The sequence below is a fragment of the Lissotriton helveticus genome, chromosome 8, assembly GCF_964261635.1.
Source record: "Lissotriton helveticus chromosome 8, aLisHel1.1, whole genome shotgun sequence".
Lineage (NCBI taxonomy): Eukaryota > Metazoa > Chordata > Amphibia > Caudata > Salamandridae > Lissotriton > Lissotriton helveticus.
In genome coordinates this window covers 743,084,042-743,105,087 of record NC_136069.1, presented here as the reverse complement: position 1 = coordinate 743,105,087, position 21,046 = coordinate 743,084,042, and the positions used below count along the sequence as shown (strand labels likewise).

The 21,046-nt window shown below is 44.0% G+C and overlaps 1 protein-coding gene across 3 annotated transcripts in view; it reads right to left on the bottom strand.

Moving 5' to 3' along the window:
- Window positions 1–21,046, bottom strand: part of LOC144772896 (arylsulfatase D-like) — a 547,027-nt gene that overhangs the window by 192,272 nt on the left and 333,709 nt on the right. For all 3 annotated transcript variants that reach the window (XM_078657568.1, XM_078657569.1, XM_078657570.1), the window contains exon 5: window positions 11,573–11,695. In XM_078657568.1, the coding sequence (XP_078513694.1) occupies window positions 11,573–11,695 (123 nt within the window). The remainder of the gene's footprint in view (window positions 1–11,572; window positions 11,696–21,046) is intronic.

The following is a 21,046-nucleotide window of genomic DNA, read 5'->3' as shown; positions in this document are numbered from 1 at the left end:
CTATGGAAACATCGAGTGCACAGAGTACTTGGGAACATCATGGTCCATTTCCTCATCTGCCTCTTCAAAGCTGGAAAGAGCATTGACTGTCTCGTTGGGCTTCTGTGACGTGGAAGACTGGCACACTTTTGCGAAATGATTATATTTGTTGCAGGTGATACATCTTCTACCTTTCACCGGGCAATCAGCTGGTCTGTGGGATGGACCTCCACAGTAACCGCACTGTCATTTGAATGCAAACAGCTTTCTTCCTTTGTCCGTCGCGGCTGGACTGTATTTACTGGCTCTGCCTTATCTGCCCTGTGGAACACCACCTCCATATGTGAAGCTCTTGCTTTGGATAGTTCCTTCAACATGCCAAGAGTAAGAATGTTTTGTAGGGGCCGCATGACTCCTGAAGGATTTGCTTGTGCAGCTTCGACGAGGAGCAACCTTGAATTATCTGGCCTCTGATCTCTTCCTGCTCGTCGTTGAACCACATGTTCTGGAGAGCTCCTTCAGCCTGCCATAAAATCCATCAATGGACTCTTCAGGCTCCTGACAAGCCAGGTGAAATATGCAACACTCATTGTTCCTGATAGGCATAGACTCGAAGTGTGCATTCAGGGTAGCCACGAGTGTGGCATAAGTTCTGGGTGCCCCTTCCTAATAGTTTTATATATTTTGTGGAAGGTTTTGCCCCTTAAATTGAGCAGCAAGTCTTGCTATCTTTCATCAGGCACATTTGTGGCCTTGAAGTACAAAGGGCTTAGGTGAGGGCATGTGATCCATGGCACCCAATGGTGAAGCACTGTGACCCAAATCGACACTGCTGAGCGAGTGGCATTGGACCACCTCCACTACAGAGGGGGACATTGGCTAGCTAGGCTCCTGTGGCATGAGCACTACCTGCAGAGATGCTAAAGCGGGACGGCCACCTTGCAGGACAGACCTGATACCCCACGGTCGAGGTGCAAACAGGGGGCAGTCACTCAAGTGGGGAATACACCCTAAATCCACATATGTCACTGCTAGAGTCTCAAAGGGCAATCCCCCCTCATTTTTTTGTTTTGTTGCTCAACAGGAGGCGGTAGGGGTGTGGGAACTGTAGGGGGCGCTACCCAGCATCGCGTGCCATGTGGCACGAGCACCGCAGACAATGGAGCTCTGGGCAGCTTCCACGCAGGCTTACCAGGGAGGAGTCAAGCAACGTCGGAGAGAGGTGAGCAACGTTACACACCTCCTTGCCAATGTAGAGATGTTTTGTAGTGCACCCCGACAGGTCTAAGGGTGGTCCACAGACCTTGTAGGGCACGCTGCATATGCTGCATCAAAAGAGACTCTGACATACCGCAAATAGTTTGCCAGCAGATTGACTGCTGGTGCCGCTCTGCCCAACACCTTTATTGGACGGTGGGTGTCTAAACCAAAACATGCACGTATGGTGGGCCTCTCTGGTGCTCGATGATGGACACTACAAGCCCCTTCTTTTGCTCAATCTGTTCTTCTAGGCTGGTACAGATGGCAGGTTACTCGGAATTGGTAAAAGCAGTGGAGCTGGAACAATTTTCAAAGTGGAGGTTATAGGGGTGTGAAAAATCCAGGTGTTACACTAAAAATAGCAAAAGGAACCGGTGGGCAAAGTGGATTTCCAGTGGTGTATTTTGGATCCCATTTTCCTAAATAAATTAATCAAGCATGGTATGCAAGGGTACTGCCTTTTACATGGAGCACATCTTCCATTGAAGTGGCCTCTTCAAATGGCCAATAAATGTGCATAAGTTGTACAGCTACAGTGCTAAAACTATGTAGCACACAAAGAGTAAAATGCTGATTATGTATTTCTAGAGCAATTTAAAACAGTGATCTGAATCACATGGGGTGGGGGAAAAAGAAGGGAGAACACACTGGAAGGGGTAAAATGAAAAAAATTATATTTGCAAGTAGTTATAACAGCACTACAGTACAATTCAATATAAGAGTGACCATACCACTCAATGAGCACTGGGCGTGCTCATGATGGTGAACGGTGCAGTGACACAGGGGTGAAAAACAGCATGAACAAAAAAAGTAGTATGAAAGGTAACAATGTGGTAAAAAAATACAAAAATATTTATATACAATGTTTGAATCTGAAACAAATAAATTGACCACAACAGTGCCAAAGTTCTATGGTGAGGAGAAAATGGCATTTCAACCTGATTGATTTCAGGTCATCATCAGGACAATGGTCACTAATTTAAAAAAAAGAGCTGTAAAGGGGAAGGGAGAAAATGTTCGGGTAAGTGAAGAAAGTGGCCCAAGACAAGACAAAAAGAAAGAGAGGGTCCAGGAAGTGGACAATTACCTGAACTTAGCACAGGACAGGTCAAGCGTCCAGGCAAGATAGATCAATCAGAAGGTTTTGTAAGGACATATGGGGCGAAGCGTCAAGCAAGCGTGAAATCACTGCTAAGGGAACAGGGGACAAGGACAGTGTTAATCAGGTGCCATAAGGAACATCAGTGGAAAGTAATTTCTTGCGCGCCGTGGTACTCCTGAGTAATTACCTATTTAAGTAGAAGAACCGGTGTGGGAAGATGGAGGGTTGCCGATTCGGGAGAGGTCCTTAAAGCACCGTAATGAGTCCAAGTGCCAGGCGATCAGTAGAGTTATATGTGGCCGGGATAATTTAAAATCTAAGTAAATGCGGAGTATCAGGGAAAAGGAGCTGATCTATAGGAAGTGTGTTGACATCTAGAAGCCGGGACATACCTAGTTTGGATGATCGAATTACCAAGGAAACCGGAATAGATCCGGCAGTGGGGCAGAGAGATCCGTGGTCAAGAGATCCGGCGCAATATGGGCAAGGAAGCAATCCTCTAAGCAGCAGGAAAAGTGTGGGACGGGTGAAGCATCCAAGAGCATGGGTGCATAATGGTAGCGGCAATAGGAACCGTACTGGGCATCATGTGACGTTGGTCACGTGGGACTCGTATGGCTATGCCAGGAACAGAGGAACCTAGTCAAGGGACCCCAGGGGGACCAGTGGGGGCAACAAAGCGCAATGGTTGAGAAGGAGAACCACAGAGAATGAAGAGTTCAAGGCTGTAGTCAGCAACTTTTTTTCAGTGCAGTTAAAACAATTCATAAAAATTTAGTGATTTCAATAATGAAACATTTACTGCATGGTATGAGCAAAAACCAAATTAAACAAGTCAAAAATAATATTCACATTTGTATTTCTCTTGGACAACGGCAAGAAAAAGACTGAGTGGTGTTTTTGGTTACAACAGACCATAATTGCCAATGTAGTAACTGAATTTTTTGGGTGGTTTGGTCAGGACGATCAAATAGTAAAACAATGATGCCGTTCAAGCATTGTGTTTTAAGTTCAACTTCGGCAGGATTCGACCAAGTGGGGTGTCAAAGTGAGAGAGCAATGCTCAACCGTGAATTCAACAATTACACAAGTGGGGGACAAATTAATTACATAATTTAAGTCAACTTTGTTGGTTCCACATGGTAACATATTGGAAAAGGAGAACAACCATAGGTCAAGTACTCTGTGAAAGAAAAAAGCATTGAATTGTTAATAACAATTGTCTAATCAGCAGGTACCCCAGGTGGTATTCAGGGTATATAATTCTAGTAAATGAATAATTTTGTAACCCGATACGGAAAATAAGCATCCCAGGTAGGATTGTCTGAGTAGGGAAGGGTAGCCAAGAAGAACTGAGGGCATAAAGACAAAGAACGGGCAGAGAGGTCAAGGTGCAGTGATGACTGTGTTCCACTCACCTAATGCATTTAACCCTTGGTTGACAGAGTCACATTGTGCAATCCATCTGCACTCGCACTTGTTCAGCAGGAGTTGTAAGTTCCCCCCGGAGTGGAAGTTCCGGTCGATCGATCACTTGCCAAGTTAAGTCTGTTTCTGAATGTTTTTAGGTCTCGCCTGTCAATGCGCTTGCGCATTGAGCTTGCGAGAATATAGGGGCTTAACCAGAGCTTAACCATCGGGGCGATTCCATGCAGTGCCCGTGAAAAGCGTGTGCACATCAAAGCCATCTGCCTCCCTCCCACAGGCATCCCCAGCGTGCGCTCTGCCTCAGGCATTTCTCCTCCCCTAATTATTCACGGCCGGCCAGCCGTACTTTCACTTTCAAGGCCGCCAGGCCGTGTCTCACGTTTCCCCTCCCCCTTCCCCCCTCCCCACAGCAATGCCAAGAGCTTGTTATCCTCCCCGGTGTGACTTGTTTTCTCTCAAGTGTCTCATTGTGCAGTTTCTTTTAAATAGTCATGTTTGCCTCGTGAAATTCCCTTGGTGGCCACCTAAGGTAGTCCTTTAAATGTGTCTTTTGCATCGACGCTTTAAATCTCAAAGATTGTAATTGCAAAGCATTGAAATCCGTACCCACCACTCCATCCCTGCCTACCCCCACCCCCTTCTGTTCTCTTATCTACACTTTCCGTCCCGCCCCTCCCCCCCCCCCCCGGTTTTGCATTGGAGATTCTTGGTTGTAGTCTTAATTCAACGTGTCTTCCAAACGTTATTAAAATACTTCCTTTTGCACTTAGACATCACCACTTACTAAAGAAACATATCAGAACCTTTGATACAGGTCCTTTGCATTATATGTGGAACGACTTGTGTACCATATGCTATAAACACTTGCAAATGTGTTAATTTTTCGATATTGTTATGTATTGTTCTGTATCAAAAACTTTCCAATGAAAACTTTGTGAAATGAAAAAGAACGCATTTAAATGAGATACAGTCGTTCTCTGTGCCCAAAGTGCAACACAGCTCATTTTTCATTCGCATCTGGTGTACTAGCGGCATTTATTAATTTACTGCCAGATGTATGAATGGGTTTTGCCCATTCTGTGTCATGGGAAAATGAGTTCGTGCAAATGCCCCTTCGTGAATGGAAATGGCCCCTTGCCAGGCAGCATCCGAGTTCTTAGTAGCGCCCCTGTTGCTTATAAGGGCGCCCAGTGACGTGACCCCTTTTCAGGGCTTGTATTTTGCATAACAACGCACGATACCAGTAGGTCACGTGCTGCTGTGGGTGAGGGCGTTGCAAGTGTCGCAGAACACACAACACAGAAGGCCCATAAACACTAAAGGGAATTAAAAAAGGTGTGAGGAGATCAGCACGAAGGCTTCGGTTTGTTTACACTTCTTCTCAGTTTGCATCCGCCCGAATCCTTGTGTTCTCTGCATCGGCACAGTGAGCGCGCCCGAGGGGGCGTGTGGATGTTTCCTTTGGCCTGCTGTGCTCACCATAGTGGTGAACACGGCCTAACAGCTCCAACTCGAACTTTTTTTAATAAAGCAACTGCTCCAACTCTAACTTTTCTTTCCTTTTTGTTTTAGCGTTGTACTAAAGCTCTGACAACCGGCATGTCACTTTCACGGCCGCCAGGCCGTGTCTCTCGTTTCTCCTCCCCCTTCCCCCTCCCCACAGCAATGCCAAGAGCTTGTCTTTCATTACAGCTTGAATAATGTATTTCTGCTGCCTCCGTTTTGACTAATTTGCCTTACCCGGACAAATGCTATAGGGGTCACATTTGAAAAGTTTAAAGTATTGGCATTGTAAATGACAAAGCTATTAATTTTGCTATTTTCAAGACCAACACATAAAAAAAGAAATTGTCATTTACAAAACCAATAGCTCCAACTTTTCTAATGCGAGACCTATTGCATTTCCAATGCTTGTTATTCTTGGAAATGTCCGACAAGAGGCGCAGTCTCAACAATACATCTTATGCAACTTTGGTGCTGAAAAATCCGCTGCTTTGCCATCTGTGTGGTTTGTCCAACGTATAAAATATTGCAGGGGCAATGCATAGCATAAATTACATTGGTTACATTTTTGAGTTGGTAAGTATATCCTGCAGCTACAAATTCCTTGGTTTTGTAGGTGAGGTTGCATACTGAGCAGGTTTGGCATTTGTAATGGCCTGGTTTGGCATTTGTAATGGCCTATGATCGGTGGGAAACCCCACAGGGTGGTCACAGTTTGAGCTTTCTTTTCCTTCTTGGGCCAGGTGATGGCATGGACCAGTTTGTCGGATAGGTTGTTGCCCCTCTTATATGAAAAGAGGGGTGGTTCCTTGAAGGGGGCATGAGTGCTCAATCAGTTTCTTTTTATCACCCTACTAACCATGTTGCTTGAGGGACTGTAAGTAGACACAAATGGGATTTGTAAGTTGGTCCTTTTAGGCGAGGGGGAGAGAAGTACATCCCTGTGGCAGTACCAGGCCTGTTTGGAAGCACAGGAGACAATGTGTTTAGGGTAGCCTCTATTGATCAATTTTTTGGAGAGAATGGCTGCTTCTCTGAAGTAGTCCTGGTGCCACTTGCAGTTTGGATGCAGGGGGAAGAGCAGTACACCACCATCCCCACTCCGAAGGCCTCACTATCATAAAACAACTCCTGGACACACAACCCAGACCAGTCCGCATCCCCTCTGATTTTCTCAGGGACCTTCTACGCATTGCACTCACGAACAACTATTTCCTCTACAGAGACACCTTTTTTCTACAGATCAAAGTTGTCTTCATGGGTGCCTGCTTCGCTCCCAACTTTGCCATCCTGTATGTCCACCATCTCGAAACCACTCACTTATCTGGACAAAACCCTTTTTCAAACAACATCAATCTCTGGTGTAGTTATATTGGCGATATTCTCCTACTCTGGCATGGCACACCCGAAGATTTTGCATCATTTATATCTTGGCTGAACAACTGCCAAAAATCATCTCACATTCAGCTCTGATGTTAGAACCAACAACTCCCCTTCCTCGACCTCACCCTTCATGCAGAGGAAGGAGCCATAGGCACCAGCCTATACTGAAAACCTACAGAACATAACACCCTCTTAATGTACTCCAGCTATCATACCAGAGGCCTGAAGGATGGCCTACCCTACGGCCAGTTTCTTTGCATCCGAAGAAACTGCAAGTGGCGCAAGGACTAATTCAGAGAAGCAGCCATTCTCTCAGAAAAATTGATCAATAGGGGCTACCCTAAACGCATTGTCTCCCGTACTTTCAAACAGGCATGGTACTGGCACAGGAATGTACTTCTCTCCCTCTCACATAAAAGGACCAACTTGCGAATCCCATTTGTGTCTACTTACAGTCCCTCAAGCAACATGGTTAGTAGGGTGATAAAATGAAACTGGTCCATATTGCGCACCCATGCCCCCTTCAAGGAACCACCCCTCTTTTCATATGAGAGGGTCAAAAACCTATCTGACAAACTGGTCCATGCCACCACCTGGCCCAAAAAGGAAAAGAAAGCTCAAACTGTGACCACCCTGTGGGGTCTTCCACCGATCATAGGCCATTACAAATGCCAAACCTGCTCAGCATGCAACCTTACCTACAGTACCAAGGGATTTGTAGCTACAGGACATACTTACCAACTCAAAAATGTCTCCCACTCCCGCACAACTAATGTAATTTACGCTATGCGGTGCCCCTGCAATCTTCTTTACATTGGACAAACCACACAGATGGTAAAGCAGCGGATTTTTTAGCACCAAAGTCCCATAAGATGTAATGTTGAGACTGCACCTCTTGTCGGACATTTCAAAGACAAAAACTATTCAGAAACAGATTTAACTTGGCAAGTGATTGATCAACCGGAATTTCCATTCTGGGGTGGGAACTTACAACTCCTGCTGAACAAGTGAGAGTGCAGATGGATTGCACGATGTGACTCTGTCAATCAAGGGTTAAATACATTAGACGAGTGGAACACAGTCATCACTGCACCTTGACCCCTCTGACTGTTCTTTGTCTTTATGCCCTCAGTTCTTTTTGGCTACCCTTCCCTACTCTGACGATGTTACCTGGGATGCTTATTTTCCATATCGGAGTGCAATATTATTCGTTTACTAGAATTATATAAACTCAACACCACCTGGGGTACCTGCTGATTAGACAATTATTAGCAATTCATTGCTTTTTTCTTTCACAGAGTACTTAACCTATGGTTGTTCCCCATTTCCAATAAGTTACCATGTGGAACCAACAATGTTGACTTAAATGATGTAATTAATTTGTCTCCCACTTATTTTATTGTTGAATTCAGGGCTGTGCATTGTTTTTTCTTTCTGACACCCCACTTGGTCGAGTCCTTCCGAAGTTGAACAACACAATGCTTGAATGGCATCCTGATTTGACTATTTGATCATCCTGACCAAACCACCCAAAACATGTAGTTACTGCATTGCCAATTATGGTCTGTTGCAACCTCAGACACCACTCAGTCTTTTTCTTGCAGTTGTCCAAGAGAAATACAAATGTGAATATTATGTTTGACTTGTTTAATTGGGTTTTTGCCTATACCATACAGTAAAGGTTTTATTATTGTAATCACTACATTTTCATGAATTCTTTTCCCGGCCTAGCCCTTCTAACCCCACGTGACCAACATCACATGATCCCCCAATCCTGTTCTTCTTGCAGCTACATTTATGCACCCAAGCTCCCGGATGCTTTACTTGTCCCGCGCTTTCCCTGCCACCTAAAGGATTGGTTCCTCACCCATATTACCTCGACCACGGATCTATCCGCTCCGCTGCCAGCTCCATTCTTTTTTCCTTGGTAATTGGATCATCCAAACCAGGTATGTCCCGGCTTCTAGATGCCCACACACTTCCTATAGATCAACTCCTTTTCCCTGATGCTCCGCATTTACCTATATTTTCAATTATCCCGGCCACATAGATCTCTACCGATCGCCTGGCACTTGGACTTCCTTACGAACCCTCCCGAATCGGCACCCCTCCATCTTACCACGCTGGTTCTTCTACTTAAATAGGTAAGTACTCAGGGGTACCACCGCACGCAAGCCTTACTTTCCACTGATGTTCCTCATTGCACCCGATTAACACGGTCCTGGTCCCCTGTTCCCTTAGCAGTAATTTCACCCTTGTCTGACGCTTCACCTCATCTGTCCATACAAAACCTTCTGATTGATCTATCTTGCCTGGAAGCTTGACCTGTCCTGTGCTAAGTTCAGGTAATTGTCCACTTCCTGGACCATCTCTTTCTTTTTGTATTGTCTTGGGCCACTTTGTTCACTTACCCGACCTTTTTCTCCCTTCCCCTTTAGAGCACTTTTAAAAAATTAGTGACCATTGTCCTGATGATGACCTGAAATCAATTAGGTTGAAACGCCGTCAACTCTCCAGCATTGAAACGTTGGCGCTGTTGTGGTCAATTTATTCATTTTAAATTCAAAATACCTACATTGTATATAGCTGCTTTTGTATTTTTTTACCACATTGTTATCTTTCGCACTACTTTTGCCGTTCACGCTGTTTTTCACCGCTGTGTCACTGCAAAGTTCACTATCATGAGCACGCCCAGTGCTCACTTGAGTGGTGTGGTCACTTGTATATTGAATTGTACTGTAGTGCTGTTATAACTACTTACAAGTATAATTTTTTCATCTTACCCCTACCATTGTGGTCTCCCTTCTTTATTCCGCCACCCCATGTGATTTATATCACTGTTTTAAATTGCTCTGTTCTAATGATTTCCAGCTGAGACATTGTTATTTGTTACAAACCTTTTCCCGGTCTCACCTGGGTTAATGGGTCTACTCCTGTTTTTGCTTCATTGTATTTCTAGGCATATTTATTATTTGTACATTACAAAAGTAAATGTATTGGTTTGTTTTTATGTTAGTAAAATCTTTGTTTCGATCACTCCTCCGATTTACAAAACAAGCCTATATGTTTCATATGAAGGTCTCTGACTGCTGATACATTTTGCAATATTTGTAAAATAAATTGTTTTTAAGGACTGTCACTTTGTTTATATTACAAAATCCTCTCACATTGGAGTCAAAGAAAAGAAAGTAAACACCAATCTTCATGTTAAATAAGCAGCAGTTTGTGAAAGACATTGCATAACACATGACCTTTATATTTGAACTCAAGGCAAATGGGACATGGTAAAAACTAGCTTAAAGGTCTCTTTATTACTTATTCCCTCTGTGGACTTCTGCATGGTTAATCTGGGGCTGCTGCAGAACCTCTCACACACTTACTTCCAGTCCCCCTGGTTAAAAGCTGTATAATGTTGCTGATATGCTAATATAACATGCACTCTCCTCCAGGCTTCTTGAAACCCTTACTTACCCCTTTGTTTGGAACCCAGAAATGCATTATGTAACTTTGCATGCCTTCGATAAAGTTATTCAGAGAGGCTCTTCAACTTTAGGAAAGATTGAAAGAGGAACACTTTCATCAGAAATATGGACGGAAGTCCAATCCACTTAAGGTTGCCACCTTACCGAAAGAAAAATGCCACCCATTTGTTGTAGTTTTCAGAGTATGCGAAGGCTCAGACATGATACTAAATAGGACAATAAAGACATTTGAATGTATTTATTTGTAATATGACTTTTCTGTCTGTAGTCACTTTTTTTCATTGGTCAGGGATCATTAATGTAGCTCTAGAATACATTTAAAAGTGTTTTCTATTTATATGTGATCTTTGAAGTATGTATAGAAAGGGACAAAAAATACCGGCTTTGGGTGATTTTGCTTATTTTTGTACTGACCGACACATTGTCTCGTTGACATAGAGAAGCTCAGAATATCTATTATCTAAAATAAAATAAAAAGTAGGGGTGGACGATAAACTTAGCTCTGCAGTTGGAGTTCGCAGAGTTTTGGTCACTCCGTGTTACGCTTGTAATGCAGAGTTCTGGCAATACTTCGCCAACTACTGCGTGGCAGATATTTTTTTTTCACACACGGCTCGCCAATGTTCAGCTGGCAATCGAGAATTTGCCTCCTGTAGCGAGATTTTCTCAACGCATGCAGTTGCAGCATGTCCTGACCATTTGAGTTGAGAAAGCTGCCGCTTCAATAGAAAATCTACTCTAGTGGCAGAAAGAAGCAACGATCTCTGGCACCCTGCGTGGTGCTATTCGCGGTGATTTTACAGCGTGGAAAAGCTCCTGGCACAAATAATCTGCATGAACATTGCAACGTGGTGAATCCTGCCCACTCGCAGAACTCTGCGGAATCTCATCAAGTTTGTATGTAACTCTGCGGAGTTCCACCCATCCCAAAAAAAACAACAACTGCTAGCTGCACATTCCATGGACTGCAATCTATGACGAAGTTCGCCAGATCAGCAATGTGGTTGAGTTGAACAGCCGCGTATATCCTCCTTATTCGACAAATAAACAGCTTGAGGTCTACAAGTGTAAGTTTTTGTTTGGGTGCATGAAAACTCTGATTACACATACTTCGATACATGTTGATTGCAATTTAGCCACTGAAGTTGGCATACCTCCTAATCTATGAACCATATATATTGTGTAGCATTCTATCCCGATGGGTAAGCATTTCAGCACCCCACATGTAGGGTTAGCAAACATTATGAAAATTATACAATACATGGAGCGTTTCAATACTAGTGGAATGTTATATAAGGAGACATTTCTATGTGCACATAAAGAATGCATTTGTATTCAACACAACCTTGAACTATCTGCATTGAAATTCAGTTACTCAAGGCATACCTGTTATTCTCGTGTGGTTGATATTATGGTAATAACACATTTTGTATACCTATTAATCCTGTTGTGTATCCCTGCTTTTGCAGAATCTTGGCAAAAGTGGTTTCATTTGGTGGCAGTCCTCCGGATGAACCAGTCCAGCGGAGTACACGGCAACCATCGCCGCAATCCATGCCTAGAAACAATGAATAATACTGGTATAAATAAAGACAAGGCATGAATTCATATCTATTTCTTGGATGTATCCAGCTGAGTTACCAGCAAAACGTTTGGGCAAACTTCAAGAAAACAGTTGATCGTTAATACTTTTGTACAGAGAACTGTTTAATATTAGACTTAGAGTAGGCAAGGGAGAGCGTCATGCTCTAGATTCAATTTCTTTCTAATCTATCTAATTTTCTCTCCCTGAATTGATTTGGTCTCTTTCCTCCTTATTCTTGTGCTTGTCTAACCCCCCTCTGCCCCCCCCCCCCTGCAGGAACATCTCGGTCTCAGTGTTTTGACTGGATAGTATATTCTTCCCCTGCTGGTGTCAGACCTTACTTTGCAGTTGCCGTGAGGGTGTATTTTCACTCCCTCTCCTCCGCCATCCAAATCTCCTTAACCTCCATTTTCCCAATCCCCCACCTAGCATGGTCTTGGACCACATGCCTCCATGCTAATTTTTTGCTGCTCATTTTCTAAGATGGCTATGTGGTGATACATGTGTAGTGGGTATATGCTGATCTCTTTTGTTTCATGCTGACAAATCCTGTTCATAGATGGCCGCAGTGGATATGGGCACATCCACTACCACCATCTTTGAATGAGATAGGTTAAAATAAGAAAAAACAAGTCAAAGCTTGCTGCTATGGAGGCATGCACATCTACGGTTGGCATCTTTGAACAGGGTAGGTTGAAACATAACAAAATGCATTAAAAAACGACCACTGCAAACCCAGTCAAAGATGAAAGCCAAGGATGTGCACACATTTGTGGTGGATTTCCCAAGCTGGCACAGGGTGGAGTATTGCAGAAAAAGTGTTATAGCTTTACCCATGTGAACTCTGCAAAAGCCTACCTGAATAATATAATCTATTGGCAGTGTGGGTCAAGAATATTGAAGGATCACAATAATACAACCAGAAGAGTGAGGATCAACATAGTATAAGATTGATTTGTATAGATTTTCTAAGGCCAACTCAAAATATATGTACCTTGGAGATATATATATCTTCAAGGTATGGAGATGTGGAGTCACAATATTGTGACACTTTGATATTCTGCCTTCAGCATTCCCTACCACAATCTCTACGGGCAAACTCAGAATGACTCTTCTGCTGAAATGGGGTTGCATTTGTATGATGATGTATGGACCTACGAGTTAGTGGGGCTCCAGGCTGACCACACTGGGTATTCTCCTCCAGGAGGAGGCTGGTAGAGGATTTTAAGTGTGTTGTATAAGTGTGAGGATGAGTTTGAGTTTAGTTTCTTTATATTTCTGCTTTTCCTTAGTGAGCACATTGTGAGCCACAGTGTTTCATAAGCAGAGACACTATAAGCAAACAGCAAATGTTTTTGTGGTGCATACTGTTAGCCGCTGTGATGAAGGCCTGGACAGATATTGTATTGTAATTCATGCTCCGTGCTATGATTTATTCTTTATTGTTGAGCTAATAAACAGATTTAAACCAAAGAACTCTCTTTGCAAAAAGCAAATCTGAAAGTATTAATACATAATAACACTCCTTTTTCTCTCCAAATCCAAAATTAATTTATCAGAAATAATGTGTGAAACGCCAAATGACCCCTTCTTGTTATACAAGTTAAATGTGAGCAAAACAGAAATCGACTCATACAGTGAGCAGGACATTCTGGAAATGGTTTTGCAGAAGTACCTCAATGACTCAATACTGAGGCATAACCTTTCCTGGAGACAGATGTCTGCACCACCATAATTAATGACGAACACAAAAACATTATTATTATTATTATTATTATATTTAAGCTTATAAAGCGCGCAGCTACCCGGAGGTTTCCCGGCGCTAAGGACCAGAGATTAAGGGGGAGAGCAGATTTGAAAAGCTGAAACGAAGCTATTGGTTAAATATCTCAAGTTTCGCAGAGAAGTCAAGACTTGGTTAACAGGATTCAGTGCGGAGAGATAATGGAAGAGAGTTCCAGAGGGAGGGAGCCAGGACGGAGAAAGAGCTACCACCAATCCTGGCTCTCCTAACCCTGGGATCTTGAAACCTGTACTGATTGGAAGATCGAAGGGTGCGGACAGGGCAGTATGGATGCACTAAAGTACTAAGGTAGGATGGAGCCTGGCCTGTGTTTATCCTGTGCATGTAGCAGAGGGCCTTAAATTTCGTGCGACTTTCGATGCGTAGCCAGTGCAATTTACGAAGAGAGTTGGAAGTGGGGGATAAGTTGGGTAGTTTACAGAGCAGTCGAGCCGCCATGTTTTGGACTGTCTGTAATTTACGGGTCACCTCTTTGCACGCCCCCAGGAGAAGAATATTACCGTAGTCCAGTCTGGAGGTGATTAAGGCCTGGACTACGGTTTTCTGGGTCTCCTGAGGGAGCATCCAAATGATCTTGCGAAGCCACTTGATGATGGTAATGCAGGTGGAGGAGATTTTTACCACGTGATGTTTCATGGAAAGTTGATCATCAAAAGTGATGCCCAGATTACGAGCTGTTTTAGATGGAACGGGGAGCGTACCAATTTGTGTGGGCCAATGTTGGGGACCCCACAGAGTAGTGTTCTTACCAAATAAAAGGAGCTCTGTTTTCCCCCCGTTCAACGTAAGTTTGTTTTCGTGCATCCACTTGGCGATGTTACTAAGGCCAGCATAGAGGGAAGAAGGGGTGGAATGGGAACCGGTTGAAAGAGTAAATAATCTGTGTATCATCGGTGTATGAGTAGATGGTTAGCCCCGCTTGTTCCGCAATGTTAGCCAGAGGACTGACATACAGATTGAAAAGTAAGGGGCTTAAAATAGAGCCCTGGGGAACACCATGCGCCGATTTATAGGTTTGGGAGACAGAAGAGGGGGAGAAGACTTGGAAAGTACGGTCTGAAAGAAAACTAATAAGCCAGTTAAGGGCTGGGCCAGTGATGCCTGATGATCTAGGGGCATTGATGAGGATGGGGTGGGAGACCGTGTCAAAAGGGGCACTCAAGTCGAGTAAAATGAGTGCCACGGTCTCCCCCCCATCCACTCGGCAACGAATAGTTTCTGAGACCCCCAGCAGGGTAGATTCTGTCGAAAAACCAGCTCTAAAACCAGACTGAGATGGGTGGAGGATATTATTGCATTCAACATGCCGGGTGAGTTGTGTAATAACGTGCTTTTCCAGTATTTTTGAAAAGACAGGAAGGAGAGAAATGGGACGGAACTTGGAAGGGTTATTGGGGTCAGCATTAGCCTTTTTTAATAATGGTATGATCATGTCGTGTTTCCAAGCGGAGGGAACCTTAGCTTCTCTGAGGGAGAAATTAAGTAGGTCCAGAATAAGATTAAGAGAGGGAGTATCCAAAATTTTTAATATTTGAGGGGGAAATGGATCCAGTGGAGAGCCAGATTTGATGTTACTGATGATGTTGATGAGTGTAGAACTGTTGAGAAGGTCCCAGGTACAGATTTGCTGAACGGATGGAATATGGATTTCCTCTAAGACTTCGGGTTCAAGAGAGATCACAGGATCAGGCCTGTTAGGGGGGCTATTCTGTTGCGAAAGTATGGAAAGCTTGTCCGCAGAAGCCTCAGGGACACATAGGATAACAGGATCAGGTAATTTTGGAAGAGGGGAAGGGGGAGTCGGCTTATCAAAATCAGCATAGATGGCGTCGATTTTAGAAATAAAAAATTCAGCCAAAGAATTGCATTGAGAGGCGTCTAGACAAGGCGCTTTGGGCTGACATGCAGCCCCCGCTAATTCTTGTACAACCTTAAAGAGTGCCTTGGGGCGATTTTGTGCCTCAAGTATGGTAGTATTAACATATTCTCTTTTGGCGGTTTTGCAGAGTATATGGTAGTTATTTAAGGCGGTCTTGTAGGTTTGCTTAGAGCCTGTGTCGTAATGTAGGCGCCACTTGCGCTCAAGGTTTTTACATAAGGGTTTTTCTTTTTTTAGTACGTCTGTGAACCAGGGTGCGGGGGGGTGATGCTGGTTGTGCTTTTTCTTTTGCTGGGGTAGACATACGTTGACAGCTTCAGTTAGCCAGCTGTTAACAAAAGCCTCCGCTTTAATGTTGGTGACTTCGGTGAGGGGCCTGGTATTCTCAAGACAAGAATTAAATTTTATAACATTGAGATTGGTACACTCTCACTTTGTCCTGTGGGCAAGACTTGGAGCTATGAAAAAAATTCCGCCCCACTTACAATGTACTTCTTAGGCATTCAAGTAGATCATTCACCATAAATAGAACATTATCTAAGTTTCTGTGGCAGAGTGATTACTGAATCAGAAGTAAAAATGTTTCACACTCATTAAATTAAGGATATGATAAATTTTCCAAATATTCAACTATATCACACCTTTATGTTACATTAGCACACTGGCTCTTTGAAACCACGGACAGACTCAATAATGTTTTTGATAAATTACCAACTGAACCCTTCATATATGGAATTTCCATCATGATGGCTCTCCCCACTCAATATAAAATGGCGGCATCTATACCACAATCCAAAGCCTTGAAAAAAAGCAAAAAAATATCAACAATATATGGCACAGATGGATTAAGAGCTTAATAAAGGCCTGGAAAATGAACATTAAAGATAGGGGAACAGACAGCCTAAGGCATATCTATTTCACCTGAGAGTGGAGCTGTCTGAATTCTTCCGACGAATAAGATTATCGGTGTACTTCAAAGACCAACCCCAACCCGGATCTAGTGAAGATATCAATACGGGTCTAAAGAATAGATCAAAATTCAACCCACCTAACCATACGATGCCTCCAACCATACTAGCTTTCGAAAGAGCAGTGGACCTTAAAGTTGACAAACTAAGAGACCTGAATATAAATACGTTCAACAACCTAGCAAAAGCAGAACAGGAAGCAATTAAAGGAATTGACAACATGGAAAACATTATAATCAAACCTCAAACAAAGGTGGAGCAACAGTGATCATGCCCAGAGAAATGTACCGCAGTGAATGACTTAAATTAGTAGGAGAACAAGGGTACTATAAAAAGTTGACAAAAGACCCAACCAGAGAAAACACTGGTGACATCCACTTTATGGTGAATGAAGCCAAAGAGAACAGTTGGATTACAACAAAAGAAGCTGACTTTCTCACTGGATTTAAAAACAAGATACCCTACTTCTACATACTACCTAAAATACACAAGGGAAAAGAACCACCCCCAGGCAGACAAATAGTATCCGGGATCGGATCCATCCTTGAACCCTTATCAAAATTTATGGATCATTTCTTGAGACCCCTGGTGAGTAAGATGCCCTCTTACATAAAATACAGTAAAGAGGTCCTGGTTATGCTACAGGACATCACTTTCGATTCATCAACAGACCTATTTTTTATGTTTGACGTCAAGGCCCTCTATACGAGTATAACCGAGAAGCCCTCCCTAGAAGTACTAGAGACTCTACTGAAAGAAACCGATTGGAACTCAATTACATCAAAGAGGTTCATCTTAGACTGCGCCCATATGGCCTTAACACTGAAGTATTTCCAATTCGAGGAGGAGCTCTACCTACAGACACCCGGGACATCTATGGGCAGCACATTTGTCCCGAGCATAGCCTGCCTGTATGTTTATGATATTGAATGGAAAAACGTCTACAGTAACATGAATCCCTTCAATTTAAACATCAAATTGTGGAAATCATTTATAGATGACATACTGGTAATCTGGAGCGGATCAGTGATAGAAGCGCAAGAGTTTATGGAGTGGTTAAACACAAGGGACACATTCCTGAGGTTCACAATGAACCTTAGCAAGGACATGATAACCTTCCTGGACCTCAAAATTTGGGCAGAAAATAACCACCTTATAACCGAGGTATTCTATAAACCCACAGATGTGAACAACTTACTCTGATATGACAGCTTCCACCCAAAAGCCCTACTAGTGGCTCAATTTCTCAGGCTCTGGAGAAACTGCACCGAAAAATCAACCTAGGACAGACAAGCAGCACTCCTCACAAGCAAACTGGAAGACACGCTATACCCCAGGCTCCTGATAAAGGCAGTCTGAAAAAGAGCCAGAATAACTAGAGAGAATCCTTGCTGGAAACCCTCAAGAAATGACAATCCGACAGACTGGTGTGTGTCACCACATATGGGACGTATCCTAACACAGTGAAGAAGATAGTCCTACAGCATTGGAAAACTAACATCAACAGCTCTGGAACTTGAAACGTCAATGTTTGCCTTCAGAAGAGGGAGAGCGCTGAAGGACTTACTTGCCCACACAAGGCAAACACAGAAAGAAGAATGAATACGCACTCTACAAACGCTGTGGAATTTGCCAGAGACAACAGGCCATTATCCTTGTGGACTATGTAATATTTGCCCACTTACTAGGCAGCCAAATAATTAGACTTGGGACTACGTTCTCCTTGGATCTTACACACACACACACAAACTGTAATAGTGGGAATGTGGTATATGTAATCACATGCAAATGTGGCCAGAGGTACATTGGCAGGACTAAAAGAAAGGTGAAACTACACATAAACAAACACAGAAGCACCTTTCGCTGCAAGAAAACAGTCAAACAGATGATGCGCCACTTCCTATCGGAGGGGTATTCAGAGAACAACCTCACTTGGGCTGTAATAGAGAAATTACCACCCACAACAAATGAAGAACAACTATTGAGGAGCGAGCAGAGATGGATCTATAGACTATCGAGCATGACATCTGGGTTGAATGAAGAGATCCCTTGGACACAACTATCAAGATAAACCATGGGCCCCACTAACCGAGAAATGCAAAAAAGTAACCAGTCCAGAACCCTTTCAATCCATCATGTTCTCCCCCCTTTTTCGGAAAACCAGAACATAAAGGTGATATACTCCTAGAGAAATAGACACCAGCAAGGAGTCACTAACTGCTTCCAACAGGCTACAGAATGATAATGTCTGTTTATCAAGAATCAAAGTTAATAACATAGAATGAGACCTAAAAGACCATAGGATAACATTGTCTAAATATATAAAAATATAGATAAAGACATAGTATGATACCTCCCCTAACATTGTATTTTTACTTTTTTTTTTACACTATCCTGCCCAAAAGTTGCAATTAAAAGAAGTCAAATTATATTTTTACTCAAGAGGCACCATGAGTGATAGTGTCCCAAAGAGGAGACCTCTCCTTAATAAACTAACTTCCCCAGTAGTAACATCACCGAAACAGAAAAAAGACTGAAAAGAAAGGACTACCTCTCCCAGAATTCCACGATGTCGCGATCATGACGTCATCACAGGCGCCCAGAGGAAGCTATTGAACGAATATATACAGCCTCCCGAATTCAGTCCAAAACTCGGCAGCGGACTAGGAGACAATTAGGCACACATGCGGGGAGCATATTTTGATGAAGTAAGTGCGTGTTTGTTTGAATAAATGAGTAGCACGGCGCACAACAGGAGAATCATTCCACGCCGTGAGGGGAACGGCTACACTCACCTGTTTCTCCTTTTCCTGCCGTGAGGGCAACGGCACTTGCAGCTTCCACCTAGCGCCGGGAGGGAAACGGCTGCAGGGTGATCACGCCGGACCCACTAGCAGAGGGCAAACTACAACTCCCAGCAGCCCCGGGTCCGGCGCAGCACCAGTGACGCCACCGACACGTCCGGAGGCGCATTAAGACCAGGGAGCACCAACAGCGGTCGGGGCCCACAGCAGGAGAATCATTCCATGCCGTGAGGGGAACGGCTACACTCACCTGTTTCTCCTTTTCCCGCCGTGAGGGCAACGGCACTTGCAGCTTCCACCTAGCGCCGTGAGGGAACTGCTGCAGGGTGATCACGCCGTACCCACCAGCAGAGGGCAAACTACAACTCCCAGCAGCCCCGGGTCCGGCGCAGCACCAGTGACGCCACCGATGCGCCCGGAGGTGCATTAAGACCAGGGAACGCCTCCCGCCCGGCGGGACGCTCGCGGGCAGCGCCGGGAGAAGCCTGGGACAAGGGCGGGACAGTCTGTGGCAGTCCGGGGCAGGAGGAGGCAGGGCCGGGCCACCCCCCCCTCTATTGTGCAGCCAAAGGTATTGTACATTATCCCTCATTTAACTACTCGCTGGTCCTAGGTACTATAAAAGTGGGAAAAAGGAAATCTACGGAGGATACCAGTGAAGTTTTTGGTGTGGTGTACAAGGGAGGAAAACAAGCCAAGAGACCAAAGTGCAAATCGTCTTAAAAGCGTCTGCCCCATGCGGGAGGAAATTGTGTAATGGACCGGATTGACGAACTGGTACAAGACTTGTTAACAACCACCCCTAACGATGGAGAGAGGGCCTCTGTGGGTGGTAGGAAGGAGTCAGAAGAGGGGGCAGCAGTTCTCCCTGGAATGTTCTTAAGTAAATCTAATGCTGGGGTAAAATTGGGTGTAGCTGTAGCTTAGGGGGGTGAACCTAATCTAGATCAGACCCATCCCTCTACAGCTCCCATACAGAGTCCTGAAGATACAGTCGTTCTGCCCTGTAGCAATAGATTTTCTGTTTTAGCCCATGTTGAAAACAGTTATTCTGAAAAAGGGCCAGAGGCACTCGTGCTTAGTCCCACTCCAACAGAAAGTATTCTCCGTGTGTCTACTGCCTTGGAGGTGTCTCGGCTAGCAGAATCAAATGATAACCCTTTGTTTAAAGTTGTAAAACACCTGTGTGATCTGGTGGAAAGTATGCAAGCTAAGATTGATCAATTGACTGTTGTAGTTAACAACTTGAGGGTGGACTCTGGTCAAGGCTTATGTGGCTTTATGGCAATTAAACCCACGGGTCCAAATAATCCAAGTGCAGCGGATCGCACTGGGAATGCTCCCTCCCCATTGACCCCACTGGGTGCCCCTTCAGTTATTAGCTCCTCGTTTAGTGAGGTGGTTAGGTCAGGGAGGGGAGTAACCCAAGTCAAACATAACCCCCAAAGGCGTGGTACAGTGCCTGCAATTCCACTAAGTAGCGTACCAGTGAATCTGGGGGGCAAGTGTACCCCCAGAGTAAGACAGGCTGAACAGAAAGTTGCAAGTAGCCGTCAGAAAAAAAAGGACCTGTTCCAATGAGTATTAATGTTCCGTCACACAATTCCTACCCAAGTAAATCTCCTCCAGTGTACCTGATCAATATCCCCAAGTTGCCTATTGGCAGGGACTATGAATCATTTAAAGCCCTGACCAACAAAGCAATACATTGGATTAGGTATGTAAGAGGATGTAGGTCAGTCATTAGGGAGGACATTCTCCGCGCAGTAAGGCTTACTTCTCAAAAAGATGCATATGACTGTATCGAATTAATTTTTAAAAACCCAATGATAGCTGGAGAATTATTAAACTTAGAATTTAGATCTTGTT